The 20883-nt window shown below is 41.8% G+C and overlaps 1 protein-coding gene across 1 annotated transcript in view; it reads right to left on the bottom strand.

Moving 5' to 3' along the window:
* Positions 1–20653, bottom strand: part of col22a1 (collagen, type XXII, alpha 1) — a 31328-nt gene extending 10675 nt beyond the window's left edge. Inside the window, exons 1-34 of the mRNA XM_061825779.1 lie at positions 20548–20653; positions 19903–20469; positions 16666–16746; positions 13573–13684; positions 11901–12024; positions 10664–10939; positions 10503–10583; positions 9254–9370; positions 9117–9161; positions 8965–9027; positions 8777–8815; positions 7498–7542; positions 7348–7401; positions 7223–7276; positions 6764–6817; positions 6639–6683; positions 4855–4908; positions 4721–4774; positions 4334–4369; positions 4150–4179; positions 3804–3852; positions 3653–3711; positions 2568–2621; positions 2289–2342; positions 2160–2213; positions 2008–2061; positions 1716–1769; positions 1576–1620; positions 1416–1478; positions 1201–1254; positions 1024–1065; positions 897–929; positions 674–727; positions 98–151 (exon numbers count right to left, since the gene is read on the bottom strand). Of these exons, the coding sequence (XP_061681763.1) occupies positions 98–151; positions 674–727; positions 897–929; positions 1024–1065; positions 1201–1254; positions 1416–1478; positions 1576–1620; positions 1716–1769; positions 2008–2061; positions 2160–2213; positions 2289–2342; positions 2568–2621; positions 3653–3711; positions 3804–3852; positions 4150–4179; positions 4334–4369; positions 4721–4774; positions 4855–4908; positions 6639–6683; positions 6764–6817; positions 7223–7276; positions 7348–7401; positions 7498–7542; positions 8777–8815; positions 8965–9027; positions 9117–9161; positions 9254–9370; positions 10503–10583; positions 10664–10939; positions 11901–12024; positions 13573–13684; positions 16666–16746; positions 19903–20469; positions 20548–20638 (2745 nt within the window). The 5' untranslated portion in view covers positions 20639–20653. The remainder of the gene's footprint in view (positions 1–97; positions 152–673; positions 728–896; positions 930–1023; positions 1066–1200; positions 1255–1415; positions 1479–1575; positions 1621–1715; positions 1770–2007; positions 2062–2159; positions 2214–2288; positions 2343–2567; positions 2622–3652; positions 3712–3803; positions 3853–4149; positions 4180–4333; positions 4370–4720; positions 4775–4854; positions 4909–6638; positions 6684–6763; positions 6818–7222; positions 7277–7347; positions 7402–7497; positions 7543–8776; positions 8816–8964; positions 9028–9116; positions 9162–9253; positions 9371–10502; positions 10584–10663; positions 10940–11900; positions 12025–13572; positions 13685–16665; positions 16747–19902; positions 20470–20547) is intronic.
* Positions 20654–20883: the final 230 nt, after the last annotated feature.

Here is a 20883-nt window from a genome sequence, read left to right as displayed (position 1 = left end):
CAAACAAGAAAGATCAAGTCAAACACGATCAACTGATGGAGTGATTACGTTGATCGATGTAGTTATTGCGGTTCTGTTTTTACTAGCGCAGTCTTACCGCTGGTCCAAGTGGACCCTGAAGGCCCTGCTCCCCAGGTAATCCCCTCGGGCCCTTCGGATGAAACATTCATGAGCGGATTTGATAACATTGTGTCGTTTCTCGTTTCTCTGTCAATTTTTTTGACTGCTTATCCTGTTATTTTTTAAGATACCACTTAAATAAAGCTCTGTATCATTGAAAAAAAGTCACAATGAAAATTGTTTAAAAAAAAAAAAATCATACATATATAAAATGTCCATAAATAAAAATTAAAGCTTGACGAGTAATTAAGTCTGTCAAGGTCCGACATGATTTTTTTTTCGTTGATGTTAATGAGATATGATATATTATTATTAATACCTGCAAATTATATTTCGAGAGAAGTTAACTGGAAAAAATTCTCATTTTTTTTTTTCAAATGATAAGCATCTCAGCCATCCTGCTGTGTGGAGTTGAGTCTGAATACTCATACGCTATCTCTATTGACATCTAGTGGATCTTTGTGCACATTGCAACATTTAGTTCGTCTCTATTAAAGGGAAATGTATTTTTTTAAAAGCTATAAAATGTAAAAATATGTTTAAAAAATCCCACCATTTCTCCAGTTTGTCCTTGGTCCCCCTTTTCTCCTTTTTCTCCTGGGTTTCCCTAAAAGTTATAACAAAGTTAATATATGTGAGCTAAAAGAACACCACAGGAAGCCTTATTTGGCTTCCGACATAAATGTTTCATCATCATTGCCATGAATTGTTGTATGTATTAACGACTATGTTTGCAATTTTTTTCAGAAACATTATTTTGTTGAGAGTCAACTTACTGGTTCACCGGGCTCAGGAATGACACTTGCCACCTGTAAATCAAAATAAATAAATAACAATCCACAATATATGTGATGATTTTGCCTTGTTTGTGTGCGTGCGTGGGCTATTATTAGTGTAATTTACATTTCCGGGCACGCCGGGCAGTCCCCTGGCTCCTACTTCGCCCTAAAGGCAGCAGGAGAAGATGATTTTGTTAATTTAATGCCAGCGAGATTAACATTATTTTGACGTTATGCTGGTGATAGGTTAAGCAGTTAAATATTGTTTGTGATTGTTGTTTTTTTTTTTTTTTTTTTTTACCTTGTCACCCTTTTCGCCTTTTGGACCCAATGCTCCCTCTTGTCCCCTGTCACCCTTAAAAAAATGAAATAAAATTGAATAAACCCTTTAAAAAATACAAATTCAAACTTGGAAAGTTTCAGCAATTTTTAATTAAAAAGGAAATGAAGCGTTGGGGGAAAGAAAGACATGTTTCTTCAAAGAAAATGCAAATAAATGAGTTTTTTTATACATACAGGACTTCCTCTCTCTCCTCTTGCTCCATCGGCACCAGCTACACCAGGAGGCCCGGCCAATCCCTGTGAATAAAAAAATAATTAAAAAAAAGCAATAATAACAATTTCTGAGCCCCACAAATAAAAATAAAAATTTCAAAAAAGTCATCGGTCCACTCACTCTCTCCCCCGGAGGTCCTCTTGGTCCCGGAGGCCCTTCATCTCCCTATATGAGATTTAACCCAGTACATTAAAAAAAATAAAATAAAAATAAAAGCCGCTTGCTGTGTTTGCAATCGAGATGCGGAATCGTCCCAGTACCTTTGGTCCGGCTTTGCCAGGAAAACCATCTGCTCCACGTTCTCCTCTGGGCCCCTTTAGAGATGTCATACTTTTAATAGGATGCCAAAAACTTCATCACATACTGTACGACAGGTGCGCTGTGGCGGTAATCAAACACTAAATACAAAAATGTGAACTCATTCAGGCAAGACTTTAAAATCAAGATGTATTTATTATCAAATATGCTTCCCTATTTCAGTATAAGTTACCATGTACGGTTCCTCACTTCAACATTAGTAAGTTGTGATTTTTTTTTTTTAAATATACTAACCATAGCGCCTTCATTTCCAGGAAGACCGTCCAGCCCGTCTTTACCGGGAAGACCCTTTTGAAGTTCATGGATGGAAAATGTTCAGCGACAGATTCGCAGCATCACACGTTGCTTAAATTAATTTCAATAGTGCAATTTTAAATTAAACTCACGGGCTTTCCAGGCTCGCCAGGTTTGCCGGAAAATCCAATTTCACCTGGCAGGCCCTTTTTAATGAAAGAGGCAAATTATTAAACAAGCCAGTCAGGTATATACAGTATGTGTGATTATATTTTACTTACAGGTGGTCCAGTGTTGCCATTGTTGCCTGGTGGTCCGGGTGGACCCTGCGGACCCTGCAAAATAAACATTTACAAGCTCAATAACTGCTTGCAGACAAAATTATTTGGGACAATCTGCAACATTAATTTGAAGCTCAAAGACGCCCTCGAGAGAAGCGAGTCGTTTTTTTTTTTAATTCTACTTTGAATGATTGTGCAGTCTGCCCTATTAAAATATGTAATAAATTTCCGCCGTTCCTGCACGTTGCTTAATGAAATGAAAATGAAACACATTCTTACGATGGGTCCAGGGAGTCCGTTCACTCCAGGCAATCCACTTTCACCTTTCTTTCCCTAGGAAGTACAAAATTACAAGGAAAAAAAAGGTAAAAGTGAGGTTTTAGGTTTCTGCTGTAAAATTGTACTTTCGATTATAAACCAGATTAGGGGAGCAGCTAATACAGTTAATTGTAACATATTTGCGTAAATGTGAGCAACTGTTAATGTTGTACAGTATGTACTGTTGAAAAAGAAAAAAGTACTGATCAAGAACCACCATCAGGATTAAAATATAACATAGTAACAAGGCTAATTGTTCATCATAAACCTTATTCCTAAAAATGTGTTTAATAGTGATGTAATTGTAATTGAATAAAGATGCAGTTAAAATGCATTGCGAATAAATGTTCAATAACATTTGTACCTAAATATATCAAAAAATGCAAATACTGTATATTGCACTAAAAAAGTTCAATACAACTGAACTGTATCTAGTCAGGGATTCTCTTGCGTGCCACTGGTAGGCGCCAGCGTACCACACATTCAGAATCACGAGACTCTGCCTTCATTAGTATTTTGGAAGTACGTGTTTAAGCGGAAAACCACGGGGACCGAACATCGCGTGGGCCGATGCTACATAAAAGCAACATACTGCTCATTAATTAGCACAAGGAATTAATGTTGAGGCTTTCCAAATTGTCTCACTGGGCTACGATTCATTGAGCAACAAGATTAAACGTTGCCATATGTTTGCTTGGCTGGAGAACATCGAAGCAGAGGGGAAAAAAAAAAAATATATATATATATATATATATATATATATATATATATATATATATATATATATATAATCCAGCCAGAGCGCTCAAGGTTGTTTGTTTGTTTCTAGCAGTTTTCTTATTTCCCGTGTGGGGCACGGCCTAAGAAGGAACCAGTTGGTGGATTTATTCATTTTTTGGGTGCGACTGTTGGGCAGAGCTGGGTGAAGGTGCAAGCATTGCCTTTAGCATCACTGAATAATGGATGAATATTCATGGGAAAATAAAACAAAAATGGAATATGTGGGACCTTGCAAAAAAAAATACCAAATAAATAACAATTCGTACCCTTTGACCAAACTCCCCAGGCTCCCCTGGTATTCCCTGTTGCCCGGGAAGCCCCTTTGAGCAGAAGACAATAACAATTGCAATTAGTGACATCACAAACGCCAACACGCATCCGAACATTCAGGAAGGAAAGCAATGAAATCTTACAGGTGGCCGGGTGGGCCATCGGCCCCTGGAGGTCCCGGAAAGCCAATCTCTCCCTAAAAATAGTCAAAGGATTACCGTAACATTTATTATTTGCACATTTGAATGAAAACACAATAAATTCACCTTGGTCACATTTTGTTATTTTACACCAGTATTTCAAAATTCTACACCTTCAACGAGAAGTTTGTTTGTTTGCTTTTTAGATTTGGTTCAAAACTTATTTTGTCATTACGGGACATTCTTTGGTCTTGTTTTTGTATCCGGCTTCATATTTGACAAAGAACCTGCAAAACCTTTCATAGCAATACAAATAAAGGTTTCATTAAGGTCATATTATACGAGCAACTCACCTTTTCTCCCCTTACGCCCTCTTCATGAAACTGGAAAACAAAAATTCAGAAAATCACAGTGACAAACGCTGCTTAAGAAAAAGAATCAAAAATGTGTTATTATGTGTTTTTATGTTTGTTTTTTTTACCTAATTTGATTTGTTAGCAAAGAAAAAACTTTTCTTTTGGGGGGGGGGGCACTTACCATATCACCAGGCAATCCGGGAATTCCTTGCTCCCCCTGTGACACAGTTCCCACAAAAAGAAAGCACAAATCAAAACTAACCATTCTTAAATTTCCTCAGGCGACACGATAACGAGTAGTTAACAACTGCAGTCGTAAAGGGCAATTTGTGTGTGTGCATGCAAATGGGCGTTGCGAGACGCAGTAAAATGAAGAAAGTCGCTAATCTCAGACAGACGAATGAACGCGTTGACTTTTATTGTCACGAAAAGAGACAAAGGAATGTCTGAAATCTTTCCATGCGTGCTTTGAAAATAGATTTGACCTATATGAAATAATTTATACATGCATAAAATGACATCGATGATGTATTATGCTTGCAGCGGGGTGGGGGTGGGTGTACTGTACCTTATCACCTTTGACCCCGCTAGCCCCGGGCAAGCCAGCCTGTCCCCTTAAGCCCTTAACAATTTGAGAGAAAAACCTCATTGTTATTCCTGCATTATAGCAACAAGAAAATATTTTTTTTTTTGACCACTTACATCTTTGCCATGAATGCCAGGTTTCCCAGGTAAACCATCCAAACCGCGCTCGCCCTAAAAATAAGAGGAGCGATCAAAAATTAGGCAAGAAAATAATCTAAATCATAACAGAATAAGTCATGGCGAGAACAAATCAGATCCACTCTGAGGGAATACATTTGTGAGTAACTTGAAATGACTCCTGTATTTTAGTACATGTAATTGACATTTTTATTTGGTTGTGATTTTTATACTGTATATTTTAAAAATGTGAAATATGGGCCTTAGCTCCAGAAAGTATGTGAAAAACTAATCTACATTATGACGGAAATTACAAGAATTATTTGAAATTGCATTTAGGGTAAAATATTGGGTCCCTGAAAAATTGTCAGGGATTTTCAAAAACTGACAAATAATATTTCCTCTTGTCATCTTAATGAGTTGGATTATATTACTTTATGTTCAAGTGACTTGTTATTGTTTTAAGGGCATATAATATTAAATGTGGTGTTCCCTACTCATGGAAAAGGGCACCGAGTACCAAAAACCCAACGAGCAAATGACACCTGCCAACAAAGTTTTTAAATTGGTGGCAAAGCACGACAAGATGTTTCAAAATAGTTTTCACTTCACTTCACTTCTTGGCAGCAAAATGCCACAAGATGGCAGCAAAGTGCTACGTGACGCTTGCCAACTCATTACGACATGCAAAACAGTTGTTTCTTGGCAGCAAGAGGCCACTAGAGGGCACCAGAGTAATTCTTTACTATTAGACAAAGCTTTGGCCTCAACACAAAAATTTTCTGGGGAACGCTGTTCTGTATTATTTTACGCAGGGATCGTCAGGTACTGCATTTTATAAATACATGTGTGTGATGATTTTGTAAATGTCAATCATCAAATTCTGCGGCAACTGGTCGGATAGCGGTGCATTCGTGTTCTTGTGGGAATTTTGACATTCTCTCCTTTTTAAATTCACACAAAGCACGAGAGCAGCCCTACACATGACATCCAGCATGCCGGAAAATACAAAGAAGAAGAGAGGAGAACAGAGGTCAGGTAAGTGTCTTCAAGTCTCTTCGTCACTTTCACACGTACTTGTCCACTTTTGAACCCCGAGGAAATTGTCGGGTTGCAGTTTGAGCGCCGAACAAGTCAGCGGGAAAGTTTTGATGAGATTTCAGTATGCTGACAACCTGCTTCGCGGTCCTCGTTGCCATGTGGCAAAGTCATCAAGGGATTCTGCGCCTAATGCTATCCAAGCTACGGGTCCGAATGAAGTGGAAAGCGACAGCTTATTCGTCCTTCGGCGGATGCGATGTGTGATCGAGGCGTTTGAGTTGTTCGAGGAAGTTGTAGACATCAACAAAGCGTTTTGGGGTTTGGGAATCAGCCGCAATGGAGCCAAAACGAGCCCCCGCATGAGAACCAGACGGGAAGTGGGGAGAGTGAATCAAAGTTGTCGCATCTGTTTGTGCAATTTTACATCCCTTCGCTTCGCGCATCTCGCTGAGAGGAAGGGTCACGGTTGCCCTCAGGCATGACCGCATAACGAGCTCCTTTAGCTTAATATCATCATTTCACAGTTTTCCTGACCTTTTCTAGACGTTACCAAAATATACAATGTGGTCCAAATCGGGACTGATGAACCCTGCAGATGTACGCACCTCACTGAATATCATCATTTGGACCATTTTAAATGTTTTAACTTCTCATCTTGAAGAAATATTACGTTTTCCTCCTAAATTCTGCTCAGCACATGCGGGAAAGATCAGCAAAACTGAAGTGCGTTGCAAATCACTTACGCTTGATCCTGTTGATCCTTTTTCACCTTTTTTCCCCTCGTCACCCTATTTGGGAGATGATATAAATAAAAAAAAAATTACCAGGTATTATCGTGATTGAATATTGGGTGTATGCAGATACTTACAGATACCCCTTTTGGTCCCGGTGTTCCCGGGTAGCCGGCATCGCCTTGAACGCCCTACATTGTGCAGCAATATCATAACATTAAGACATATTAAGCTGTCAATGTTAGAGTCAGTATTACTGGAAAAGATAAAATTACATCATATTGTTAGTCACTGTCGTTTGGAAATAAACACTGTAGTTATAATCTACGGCAATTGCAAGCAGTGATTACAACGGTTGTTCAAAAAGAAAAAAATTTTAAAAACTAGTCTTTGTTTGTAATGTGTATGTAATTACTGACAAATGCCATAGGGTGGAGGCAAAGGACTACTTTGGTGAAAATGGGAGTTCCTCAACTCACTTCAATGTGTTTCCTGGGCACCACACAGCAAATGTGAAAGTGTTTATCGTACTACAGTTGTTGTATTAGACTACTAATGACTGTGAATGGATTATATAGTGGGAGCCAATCACCCACCTTTTCCCCAACCAGACCAGGAAGTCCTGGATTCCCAGTCCGCCCAGCCTCTCCCTGTCAAAACAAAGACGAAGAACTGTAAGGATTTCATCTCCTTTTCAAAATAAAACCACACAACTATTTACTTTGTCGCCTTTGTCTCCAGGGAGACCATCAAAACCGGAATAACCGCTGCCTCCCTGTTAGACCATTAAAAGAACAAAGTCAGGACCAGTTCCGACTGTTTGAATGCAGAAAGCTAATTCGCCGAGAGTCCAGGTTCAGGAGCGCCAGACCTTCTCTCCTTTTTTCCCGGGGGCACCTATGCTGCCTCTATCACCCTGTTAAAAAATAAAAAGTTTTTGTTATTGATTTTGAGGGAGGGGCCAGATTCGAGCATGCAGGGTGGGACGGCGTGTTGCCACAACCTGTTAGCGGCACACAAGAAGCTTTAGTCACGTGGTGGGTTAGGTGGTGAGACACACACAGACAAAAGTGGGAATCATTTGATTTAGACGCACAATTGTCCTGGCCGAACGACGGCAGGATACGCACATATCGCAACAAATGTTCCCTCTCTGGCGATCAAAGTCTGCAAAATTCAGGCTATGACCGTTCGACAATATCAAATGAACAATAGCCAATAAGAAAAGTGACTTGAAAAAAAAATGACATGGAGATTCCACATCTGCAGTGTTTTTGTCCGAGACGCTACCGTTAGCCTAGCATCTTCAATTTCTTCTTCTTTGTATTTTGTCATGTGGTACCCTGCTACCAGTCTTGATAACACAATTTCCAGTGGCTATATCGTTATGTGTACGGTGATGGTCAACTCGTGTAAAGGAATCTTACATATTTTTTTCATTTTTCCCCTTCATGGTGTCGGATCGCTCACCAGACGTTAGACGGTAAATTTAAAATTGCTCATTTTTAGAGTAACTACATCAAGCTGGCACTAAGACATTTCCGAGCTTATCTCGCTTTAGCTCCGAGATGATTTATTGGACCCGATTGAACGTGTCACGCGTTTGCTGCAGTTCCATCAGGGATGTACGTATAAAATTTGAACACACGTCATTTCTTTCATCCCAAAGATTAGGATGAAGCTCGTCTGCGATGACAGGAGGAGGAGAGACTTTCCAGGGGAATTGCCCTTGTGAGTGAGTCACTGGGAGGTGCAAATAGAGCCAATGAAAGTGGGAGGAATTCACTTTCACACCCATCCAGCTCAAAGACACAAATTTTGCAGTTATTTTTTTCAAACCGCAGCACGGCGCTGGTTTATGTCACAATTTTTGCCGTTGGAGCAACAAATTGCACCCAGTTATGGCAGGAAACTTAAAAAATAAATATCCATGCATAAATGAACAGGGCAGTTAAAGTGGATTTCATGCAGCAACAAGAAATTTGCCAAGTGGGCGTTTTTGCTTTTTCTTTGGATTTTTGCTACACGCTTATCTTTCCATCTGTTTAGTAGATGTTTTGCAACGCAAGCAGTTAACGAGTACCCATGCTCGTATGCAAAAGGGGTGGTTAATAAGGCCCGCGCAGAGCATCAGAGACAGGTTTACTTACCTTCTCACCCCTATCACCTCTGACAGAGATGATTTTGCCCTGCAAATAATTAATCAACAGAGATTAATTATTATCGAGGCTGGCAGGAAGCCAGAAGAGACAGAAGGCAAGCATGCAGTCTGAAATGACTCGTGTGTTTTGGCGTTGTAAGACTAATTACGCTACGTTGAGTTGTGTTTTTTCCATACACTTTCTCCTTTTTCTCCTCTGAGGCCCGACAGACCGGTGGCACCTCGAGGGCCGGCGTCGCCCTGTAAAAGTAGCCCACGCACGTAAAAACCAGAGCGTGAACGTGTGTGATTGTCAAAGTAACGACAGCTAAGCGGTAGCGGTCGATGACCTTTTCACCCCTGAGACCCGCACGGCCCGGCGCGCCGGCCTCTCCCTGCGAGGAATGACAAGCCGTTAAAGAACAACTACAAAATGGCTTGTGGAAATACGTTGAGGTGGAAGTAGGGGACAAAATGAGCCATTCACCTTGTCTCCAGCAGGGCAGGAGCAGTTGGCCTGGGGGCCCCTCTGCTGCTCCACTGTGGTGGGTGTCGGAGTGGGGATGGCCATGGGCGGAGCCTCAGTCACCACCTTCTTAGGGCACTAGAATGGGACACATGAAGTCGATCCCGGTTGACTGAGTGAGCGGGACGGAGGGAGGAAGCCGCGATACCCACGGGAAACCCACGTAAGCCCGTGAAGAACTCGCAATCCTCAAGTGGTTCGGACCAAAAACCTCCCAGCTGTAAGGCAGACGTGCCGACTGTGTTTGCCAGCTTCATCTTTGCAGTTTTTGCAAAACATCATTCCCTCGCCGATGGCTCCTCAATAAATCAATGGTTCTGTTAATCGCGCTGAAGGTCAGCGGCAGGTCGAGAAGCTGCCGCATCGCTCCCATGAGTAGTACTATTTACATGCTCGACGGCAACTCGCACAAAAAAAGAACGCTTGTTTGACAAGGCAGCGTCACGCTTGCTACTACCACCACGACGAAAATGCGAAACCTCGAGAGAAGGCGTTTGTGCAAAGTCAGAAGAAATCTATCCAGAGCTCTGCGTCAACAAAAAAAATATATATATATATTCACAGATTGCGATTACTTTACTTGTATTGACTGATTCATGATGATTATGATACTCAACACCCTGAAGTCGAGAAAAGATTCTGTTTCAGGAAACCTGCCATGAAAAACATAAATTGTCGTATATGTTGAAGCACTGTGACGTCCGTAAAGCTTGCCAAACTGGTGCCGAATATCTGCCGTTGTCTGAGTTAATAAAGGAAGTACGGATGGGTCCAGTGATTTTTGGGATAGTTTGTATATCATTTAACAAACTGATTTAAAAAAAAAAAAAAAAAAACATCTCCATGCTCCAAATTGCACATTGGCGAGAATATGAATGTGAATGGTCAATTGTCCCACATGTGGGCTGCAGCTGGATGCCGGCCAGTCCAAACTCCAACTCACTCACAGCCGTGATACATAAAAAAATAATAATAAATGAACGGATGGAAAAATAGATTCCAAAAATGGTGTGGGCGTGTGTAAAAATGTCACCCAGAGGTCAACATTTAAGATCAACAACCTTGGTCAGGAAATAGAAGTTGTGGTTGTGTGGGGGAATTGCGTGTTATGATATTATTAGATATTGCAGAATTTCACCAGAACCCACACTAACCAACATGTTTAAAAAAGCAAAAATAACTGCATGAAATTCCATTGATGAGTACTCACGGGTCCGTTGGGTAAATCGCAGCAGGTTTCCAGCTCGGCGTGCTTGGAGTCGCAGTAAATGACCATCCTCTGGAGGTCGAACTGTGCGGTAAAGACACACGTGAGCGGCGCCGGCGAACCGGGAAGATCCAGGACAAATTGGCGACGACGACGACGCTCACATCAATGGGGACACTGTCGTACAGCCGCTTCCCGATGACCGTCTTCCCTTGGATGTCGATGTCCTCTCTGTCGCCGATGGGCAGCGTCTGGATGTGTCTGCAGTCCAGGTAGAGGGAGACGGCCTTGGCCTCCACGCTCAGCGCGATCTTGTGCCAGTTGCGGTCGAACAGGTTGTCCACTTCGGGGTTTTTGAACACGGCTCGGACGGCGTCCTTGGTCAGCCCGACGGCGTTGTACTCCACCGCCTTGTTCTCGCCATCCAGCCTGATCGACACCTGAAAGGACAAACGCGGGACTGCGTTTAGACACATCTGAGGCTATTGGAGCCGTCACTCATGGTGAAGACAACGGACAGGGCAATTTTATATGATTTGATTTTCTTTTGTGTAGAAATGCACTCATTTTTTATGCTTACGCTCATGGTTTCGGGTGAGCTGGAGCCCATCCCAGTTGACTTCAGGCAAAAGTCAGCGCACATGATAATAATTGTTATTGTTATTATTATTACTTCAGTTCTTCTCATTAGTTAAAAAAAATAATTAATTTAATTTAATTTAATTTCATGTCAAATGAAATAGCAATATTCTACATTACATGATAAAAATGGCAACCGTAAGTAGAATGGATTAATTAACCTTGGAAATGTTATGGAATTAAATTAGATTTAGAAAACATCAAAAGATTCAAAATGTTTTCAGTTCAAACTAAATTAGTTTTGTGGATTACGCTATGTATTATTAAGTATGTAGTATTTCATATTTGTATAATATAATGAAATACCATTGAATAATTAATTTTAGAATAGTTAACCATACAAATTGACGATTGAAATTAACTGAATGTTTTAACAATTTAAATTAAATAAAAAAATTATGACAACAATAATGAAAATAATTAAAGTAAGCTAACATAAGAGTAACCCTTAAAAATTTGACTACAGTAAATTCAGTAAAATTTTTGAAGTCATGAGATTATATGAAATTGTAAAACTTTATGCAGCAGCCTTTAAAAATTACAAAAATCTGAAACAACGAAACTTAATTTATTTTGTCTCGTGAATAAATATACTATAAGATCCGTGTCCCAGTTCCTTGTTAATGATAACATTTCAATAATAGTAATACTAATTAAAGTGGACCTGTAAGTGTGAGGGCGTCCTAACCCGAGTTGACAAAGTAATAAAGGAAAACCCTAAAAATAGACCCGTTTACGGCATTTGGGGGCTTGCTGACCTACCTGCGGGATTCCATATTTGTCAAAGACCTGCCAGAGGTACCAATCCTCCCGCCTTGAGGTTTTCCTGAATTTAAATGTCGTCACAAAGGCGTATTCATCCGGGAGCCCCTGTGGGAACACGTCTCTGTGGAAGCAAACCACAGTTTGTGTTAAAACAAATAAAAAAAAATGCTTGAAGCTGAGTATTAACTTCTGTAATGACCATTTTACACTATTAATGGCAAATTATGGCCGCATTTTGCGGTCACAGGGTGGTCCTCGGACTGAAACCTTGTTTCTGACCTGTGAGCATGTCACATGTCTAACGAGTCCCTGAGGGTCTAATAAAAACAGATAAAGCCAAAGGGGTCTACAGGATACGTTCAAGTGCAAAGGAAATCACTGTTTAGTGCATCGCTTCACATGCGGCGGATTAAATGTTTCGGATTAAAAGGACCACTTTGTTTGAACCAAAGCTAAGCAAGAGTAAACATTTTTAATTACTGAACATCACAAGTAGCTTCTTTAAAAATGAATGGTATGTATTACAGAGCAAAAGCCTTGGGCAACGCATGCTTTTCCCATTCCAGCATTTTTTTTTTTATAGCCGACAAAAGTATTAATTAGGGCTCGATTCTAGTTAGCTTTTAGAGAGGTTGGTTTCAGCAGCTTTACATCGTCCAGCAATTACAAGCTTTTACATATTTATAATTAGGAAGAGTTCCGAGGTCCATTTCACCACATGAATAAAAGTACTGTAATTTTCGGCCTATAAACCGTCACTTTTTTCACACGCTTTCAACCCTGCAGCTCATGCAGTGATGCGGTAATTTTGTGCATTTTTTCCTATCGGCCGCAAGGGGCACTCGAGCGGAAAAGGTAAGAGTGGTGGAATATATGTGCCGAGAAGTGATTTTTACCAGTATGTTTCTTTTTAACCGTCCCTGTTAGCGTTAGCGCTGTGCTAGCGTGTTGCTGCTGTGTTACTGCCATGTCTCAGTGATTTTTACCGGTGTGTTTTTTTTTTTTTTTCAACCAGGCCTGGTAGCATCGCGCTAACATTAGCGCCGCACTAGCGTGTTGCTGCTATGATACTGCCGCCTCTCAGGGATTTAGGTATGTTTTTTTTTTTTTTTAACCGGTTAGTGCTGTACTACCATGCTGCTACTCTGTAGCTGCCGCAGCTGTCGTTTTTTTTACCGGTATGTTTCTTTTTTTTTTTTTGTGTTGTTGCTATGTTAAGCTAAGCTCTAAGGTATCAAAACTTTGAAAACTCTTTCTGTGTACCGCCTTTCTTTGTGAATATGCGGCTTTTACACAGGTGCGGCTTATGTACGTACCAAATGGTATTTCCTTACAAATGTAATGGGTGAAGATTATAAGCAGGTGCGCTTTGTAGGGTGGAAATTACAGTATGTTTTCTGTATGCAAATATAATAAAGTGTGCATGTGTTTTTCCTCCCTCTGTCTTCTGTCTGTTTTGCATGCCTTTTTATTTTGGGGTGGGGGGATTTTCATGGGATGCTACCAAGAGAATTTAGGGGGCTCATGTTCCAAACTCTTAAAATCCATCTCAATATTATTGAATTTAACTGCATATTGATGTCCCTCATTCATTGGGAAATATTAAATTGTGATTCCAGGAAAAATTACTGCGGCGCACTGAATACGATTGCGCCGGTTGGCCACTTACTCGGCCTGCTGGACGATGGGCATGGTGCCAAGACGCACGTACGCACTCTGACCCTCGTCCAGTTTGGTGCCCAGAATATCTCTGACGCTGAAGTACTCCATCAGGTCAAAGCCTGCAAAAAAAAGCACCTATACGTCACCCCGGCATTGAGGTCAAGTCGGGATTGAAAAGAACGTCAGTAACACACTTTCAAATGATGGCTTCTGTCTTTGAGGGAGAGGAAAAAACAAGTCAGCATCGGCTTTTAAGTGCACGTGTGCGCATGTTTTTCATTTGAAGTGGCCCGACCACAAAGCCTATATCCCTGCGGCGTAAAGGGGACACTCCCTTATACAATAAACAAAACAGCAGAGCTATGGCAACGCCCGCAAGATGGCTGCTCGCACTTCGTCCACATCATCTGGCGGTCATTCTGCGGACGCTTCTCAAAGTGGACCGTCGCAAATGGGGGAGCTGCAAACGCTGACGTTTTAGCGAGACATTTTTTTGGAAAGAGGATGTAACCTCATTTATTATACCAGAACTTCACTTTGACGATTTGAGTAAAATAGAAAAGGGAAAAAAAATTAATATTAAAAATGGGGAGGGAAGTCATACATGCTTATGGAGTCAGCTTTTAATTATTTTGGATTTTGGATGAATAAAAGCAAAACTAAAAGATAAAAATGTAGAGAAAATTACAAACTAGAAAAAAGTAAAAGCAAACATAAATAGTAAAAATGAAAAACGAAATGGTTGTTTGTACAGGAAAAAATGTCATCAAGAAAAAATAGTAACTAAGTAGTAGAAATTTTAAAAATAATTAAAATGGAGTAAACAGAAAAAAAAACTTTAAAAAAAGTTTTGAAAAGTGACATGGGAAAATCCTATAACCTCAATCTCTAATCCTAATAACTGGAAAGGCATGGATTTATGTATCCCACAAGGCATCTTCCAATTCGTTCTTATACTGTTTCCGTTTTGGAACCAAAATGGCGCTTCAACCAAAACGAGCGAATGCTAATCATAAGGTCAATTCAAACAACAGCGTTAACCTTCAATGTTGATATTATGAATGCATTTTACTTTTTGTTTTTTAGCCTTCCCGTCCCAATTAGGCCTGAGAGCACGTTGAGTGTTTCCACGCGTCTCACTTGACCCTTTGGTTTAAGGCACAGCTTTCCTGCAGTGCTGAGGTGGTCTTGGTTCTCGCCGGTCACCCGCTTGCGTCGTGCACAGTCGCGCAGCGCGCCGCCTCTGTGTGGTTCTTCGGAGGCCATCCTTGCACACAGTTGTAATTTAGACTGGCGATGCGTGCTGTATAATCATGTCAGAAAGTTATTTTGGACAGCTACGAAAACGACCGTTTGTGGGCGGGGTGAGGTGGTGGTGGTGGGGGGGGGTTTCTGCGGCAAACGCCAGATGAGTTCACGGGCCGGTAGACATGGCGAGGTTCAGTTGTGAATATTTGCATGGCGGCAGCGCATTCAGACGCAACGGTCCCACCAGATGGCACCGCGGCGAGTACAAATCTGGAGCAAACTCTCCATTGTCTTGGTGGCAATTTTCACTCTGATGACGTTTCTCCTTCTTGCTCCTGCTTCTCTCGAAAATTAATCTAAAGTTGGCGCCAGAAACGCAGAGCTAAGGCATTCAGATTTGGGCTTCTGAGCGTGTTTCCTGAAAGGGGGACTGAGTGGAATGTTGGCATGAGCAGCAAACATGCATCCACCCCATTTTGTCCTATTCAGGGTGGCGGGTGAGCTGGAACCCGTCCCGGCTGACTTCGGGCCAAAGGCAAGACTGCACTCCGGACTGCTGGCCAGTCAACCACAGGACACACGCAACCATGCACACTTCCAGTCACAGCAATACTAAGCGCAAAGGGAAGACACGCTATCTGTACGGACCACCGGCGAGTGAACTACTACACTATCAGCGGACTTGGCCAAAATGATTCGTAGCCTGGCAAGATGTAATTTGTACGGTATTTATTGAATTGACATGCTTGCTAAGTTTGGGGTCATCTACAGCATTCTACATTCACCAACCATAGATTTTGAAAAGGACAGATTTTGTGTGCGTGTCAAAATATACTGTAGAACTTTATATCTGAAGGATCGCTCGCTCCGATCTTGCTCGTCGTGTGTTTGCGTAAAACGAACATTTGAGTCCGTGCATCTGTTTTTTCTTTCTGCGCGCTAAACGTGGGTGGGAGATCGAGACAGGAACTCGAAATCCCCCCGAAAGACGCTCTTGTAACAACATCCCAAAGTTCTGGAGAAACGCTGTCCGAGTGTTCTGAGAAAAGCTTAAGGGGAAACGGGGGTGAAGATATCACAGGAGAGTCCAAATCATTTTCTCATTACGTGAGGACCGCTTCAAAAGTCACCAGTATAATAAGTCAGTTCAGAAAGTACACTTATCACTTTAAATCCAGGTCAGTTTGAACATACAGTCTCTAATACCAGAAAAAAAAATGCATTCACAACAATAAACAAAATCTTATTCAACACTTTGATCAAATTCCAATTTCGACCTGTTTTGATTTCTCACGAGTGGCTAATAACGTGTCCAGTGTGTGCAATCGTGGCCTTGTCGGATGTTCAGAATCAGAATCGGAATCAGCTTTAATGGCCAAGTGTGTAAAAACACACTAGGAATTTTTCCCCGTAACCACTGAACAAACACGTCAAAACTGAAGCTCAGATTTTAAAGGATGGATTCGAGAATAAGCAGAAATTCAAAAGCAATATGTGGGACTTCATTGTAAACTTTTAAAGGACATTAAGATCCGAAATAACCTTTGAGCTTGTTCTGTCTTAAAATATATGCAAATTAAGTCGCATCCGGCAAGGCAACTATTAGTTGATAATTGAGGCCACACCCCTTGCTCATGGCACTATCACTTGTATTATTCATAAGTCTTTTAAAATCGCGGATAACGTCGAGCATTTCATATTCCTCACAAAGGTTTTTGTCTGTAGGTAAATGTGGACGTTTATCAGCCGGCCTCCTTAATAATTAAATACAAACAAACTTGGTGGTTGTAGGTGCTTAGTGTAGATGCAATAAAAATAATCATTTGTGTTTTGTTTTAGTGTTTGTACATACCTGGAACCTGTTGAAGGCCATAACTGCTGCTGTTGTGTTTAAAGCGATCAGGCTGCACCTTCATGTTTGGACAAAGTACATCTGAGGAAAAAGGACATGTGTTAGGATGCGGGTCAGGCAGTCTCCAGCCCAAACCCCACCCCGTATAGTGAATATCCACCACTTAATTGCCTGTATACGCCACAAGATGGGAGCAAAACCCGTTTTTTCGATTAAACCAGGATATGGAATGAAACTTGGACTTTCATTTCAACATAGTTGCTTGGCACCACGATGCCACAATCTCATGTCAAAGCAATATTTTGAAATTAAATATGACTTTGGCCAAATTTGTGAAGACCGAGACTGCAAGTACGAGGTTGGGGGTCACCGTCATGTTTTGAAAAATGCATCCGGTGGTCTGACACATGACGCGAGGAACGCAGACAAATTCCCTCTGAGACTGTCCGGGGGGGTGTTCACGTGTGGGAACACGGGGGTTGTTTTGGTCGACAGCGACGGGGGGCCCACTTTCAAGTCAGCCTTCAATTTCCACTCAGACGTATTTTACACATCGTGATGACAGAAGGAAAGATTACACTGCCAGTATTTAATGGCGGCTTTGCTATTTGAGTAAAGGCGGCAGCGCTGCTTTCCAAAAACACATCCTCTCGGTTCTGTTCCAAGAAGACAAGAGGTCAGTGATCATTAATGATAATTTACATTTAAAAAAAATATTTAAATCTTTGGAAGGAGGCTTGCATGGCAGAATCGCCCGAGCGGAATCACATTTGCGCAAAGGCAGCAAGTGTGCCAGAGGGGTGAAAATCTGGTGTTCCGGATGTCGGAGTCGCTACATTTGTTAGCCACTTTCTTGCAAAAGGAGATGCTAATGGCGCTAATTGCGTCCCCTTTGATAACGAGGCTCGTGCACCGCCCCTAGTTGTCATGGTAACAAAAGCCATAATGAGCCTTTTCATAAGATACAATCCCCCCATCAAAAACTTAATTGGGATGTTAAGTGTCTGTAATTCTTTCTCATCCGTGTAGAAAGTTAGAGAAACCTTTTATTAAAGCACACAGGAAGTGTTTTGAATTGTGAAAAAAAAAATTATTATGTCTCCAATAAATCACAGTGTAAAAATGATGAATGAAATGAAACTATTTGATGAAAAATAGTATTTTTTTTTGCAAATTGCAGACAGCTGTACAGACCCCATTCCAACCTCATGTAAAAAAAAAAAAAAAGTGTTAAGCACCTATGATTAAGCTGTCACAGTTTGCACATTTTTGGTCAATTCAAATCAAATCGGACGTATCGTTCATCATTTCAGCTTTTTATTTGACTGGCATTTATCTATTTTGGGCAGAAGGAAGGAAAGCATTTTCTCGACTGCTTTTTAAGGAGATCAAATAGACTGTGAAGACCACAACTCCCAGCAGAAATTGCAAAAGTGTGCGGGCGACGCTCGTGCGTCACCGCTTTCTCGGTGCGCCGCCGTCGCGCTGCCATCACGCTCCTGCGCAGAGGCCACGAACGGCCGAGCTACTCCCTGCACTTGTGGCCCTCCAGGCTATAATTTAGGGATCCGGCTGCGAGCTAAAATGGAAATGACTCAAAAAAAAAAAATTGAATTCGTTATTTTATCAGCGGAAGCTGAATGACGACATTAGGAGCAACCAAATGTCTACAGAGATCAACTTTGAATGATTCAACACTTCTTATATGAGATCACTGTGGATTTTGATTGCTTAAATGAGCTTTTGAGTCAATCCTGTTTGGTGGTGTCTAAGCTTATACCCTCACGTAGATCGACTTTTTAAAAAAATGTATTTTGGCACCAATTGATTAGAAGGTGAAAGTAAACGGACGCTGACATGAAGGCGGCTTTGCTGGACACACTTAAAACAACAAGAGCTGTAATTTCTTGGGTGAAAATAGCCTGCACTGCTCAGCGACTCCACCGCTGATTTACTTATAGGCTCACTTGTGGTCCTTGAAGAGATTACAGAAATAAAAACTGAAAACTTGACCTCCCGCCGTGGTCTCCATTTAGGAAACGCTGCCGTCCAAGGCGGTCACTTATGGAAGGTTAAAGGGCAGACGTATTGAAATGAATAGGCAAGCTTTCAAAGAAAAAAAGCACTCTTTCTTTCTTTTTTTTTTGCCACTGAGGAGAGTGACACAATTCCGTGACAGCTTAAAGTGAAACCACAGAATCAGATCCTATGGAATTAGTACTGTATATCCTCTTTGTGGCAGGAGACACAAGGCGCTCGTTTTCTTCTCTCCCGGGGTTTATTTTAGGCCGGAATGTTCATGCGTTGGACTGCAGTGCATCCATCATTCCCAGTGGCGTATTTAGATGGAGAAAAATAGGAGGGCACCAACCACTTAGGTAGACGACATACCAGGAAGACTAGTGGGTTATTTACTGGCTTCCAGTTTCTCTTGCATGTCGTACAATGCATGGAACAACAACAATCAAAACACATATTTCAAAAGTACACAGTAAACACAATTGCTGTTGGGCAGAACTCCCGTGGCGCGATCCTTCGTGCCCCAAATGAAAACAGTTGACATAAGCCTACAGAATACAATGCTCAGTCTGATGTGCTATAAGTGTTTTGTTTTGTTTTTTAAATTCACAACTTATATAAAGAACAACCTTTCATTCCAGCAATGTAAATGGACTACTTGTTGCTAGGCGGACTTTATCTGGGCTCCTTCATTTTGTGTTCAAATGCCAGGATTTGGTGACCATTTAAAGCGCCTCTGATTAACCCCAAATAGATTTGACCTCTTTAAAGAGACTTCTCCTGACATTTGAGGGCGTACACATGACAACCAAATAATTTCAGTTGTTTATTTTACTTTGAGTTGCACAGGTGATACCGTGGGTCAGTTTAATGGTGAAAAAGGTTTTGCATGATTCGATTAACATCCCGTTCGGGATGTGATTTATCAGATCACAAATACTTTGCATTTAAACCGGGGTATGTGACTATCTCCCTTACTGATCATTGCCATCTAATCATTTCATCTATTGATTAAAAAGTGTACAGTCGTGCACTCCTCTGCAAAAGTAGTAAATTCAGCGACACCATAGAAAAAGTGCAACAGCAGGGCACGATCATGCGCTTTGTGGTCGCTGTGGTCTTTTGAAGGTTAAAATAAAGGCCGAGTGTCCTGACGTGGACATCGAGGGGTGTGGCGTCTTGAAACTGAGAACCCAAAGAGAGTCACGACTGACTTACTTTCGCACAGCCTCCTCCTGAGCCGGCCCCTGATCTTATCGATGGCGTTGAAGTCGGTCACGTGGAAGACGTGGGCATTCTTCGGTTCCGCCGCAATCTCCTCCAGCTCCACCTTCAGTGCCTCGCCGATGCCCACCGCGAACATCCTGACGCCAGCCCTGGCGGCCGCCCTGGACGGCTCCAGAACGTAATCCTGACTTCGGCCGTCTGTGAGCAAAATGGCCACCTTCTGGATCCCCCTGGCCGCGGGCCTCGCTCCGTTTTGCTCCAAAAAGATGTTGTTGGTGGTGTAACTGATAGCATCCCCCGTCATTGTATTCCCCCCCAGGTAGCGTATGTTCCTGGCGGCTTGCTTCACCTCCTCCAGGGTCCTGTATCTCCCCAGGTGGAACTCGGTGGTGGGCCGGTCGCTGTAGCGAACCACGGCCACTCTGGTCTTATCCGGAGCTACGTCAAAAGACTCGACCAGGTTGGCCACCCATTGCCTGATCTTCTCAAAGTTCTCCTTGCCCACACTGGATGAGGTATCCAGGATGAATGCCAGGTCGTAGTGGACATTTTTGCACCCTGACATACACAAAATACACATATGAAGGGTCGTCCAATACAGATGAATTCATTCAAACATATCCAACATGCTCCTACCTGCCCTCTGGGCTTCCACTCCCTCTCCAGAAAGAGTCGCGGCCAGGATGACCAAGACGAGCGTGATCCTGAACCCCAATCGAAATTCCATCTTGGTCTTGGGTTGGTTACCTTCACCGTATTAGCACCATCCAAGTTTCTGGTCTGTGGAAAGATCAACAACATCCACATTACAACTGATAATGAGGACTAGACATCCTAACCTTAAAAGAAAAGCAACAAGGTGACCAAAATGTATTTATTTAGATCTCCATGGAGTAACTCTCTAACACGGACTAAATATAAGTGTCTTGTTTTCTACATATTTCCGTTTGACCCAGTTTTGTATCTGCTTTG

The sequence above is a fragment of the Syngnathoides biaculeatus genome, chromosome 1, assembly GCF_019802595.1.
Source record: "Syngnathoides biaculeatus isolate LvHL_M chromosome 1, ASM1980259v1, whole genome shotgun sequence".
In the NCBI taxonomy this organism is placed as follows: domain Eukaryota; kingdom Metazoa; phylum Chordata; class Actinopteri; order Syngnathiformes; family Syngnathidae; genus Syngnathoides; species Syngnathoides biaculeatus.
This window is presented reverse-complemented; position numbering and strand designations above follow the sequence as displayed.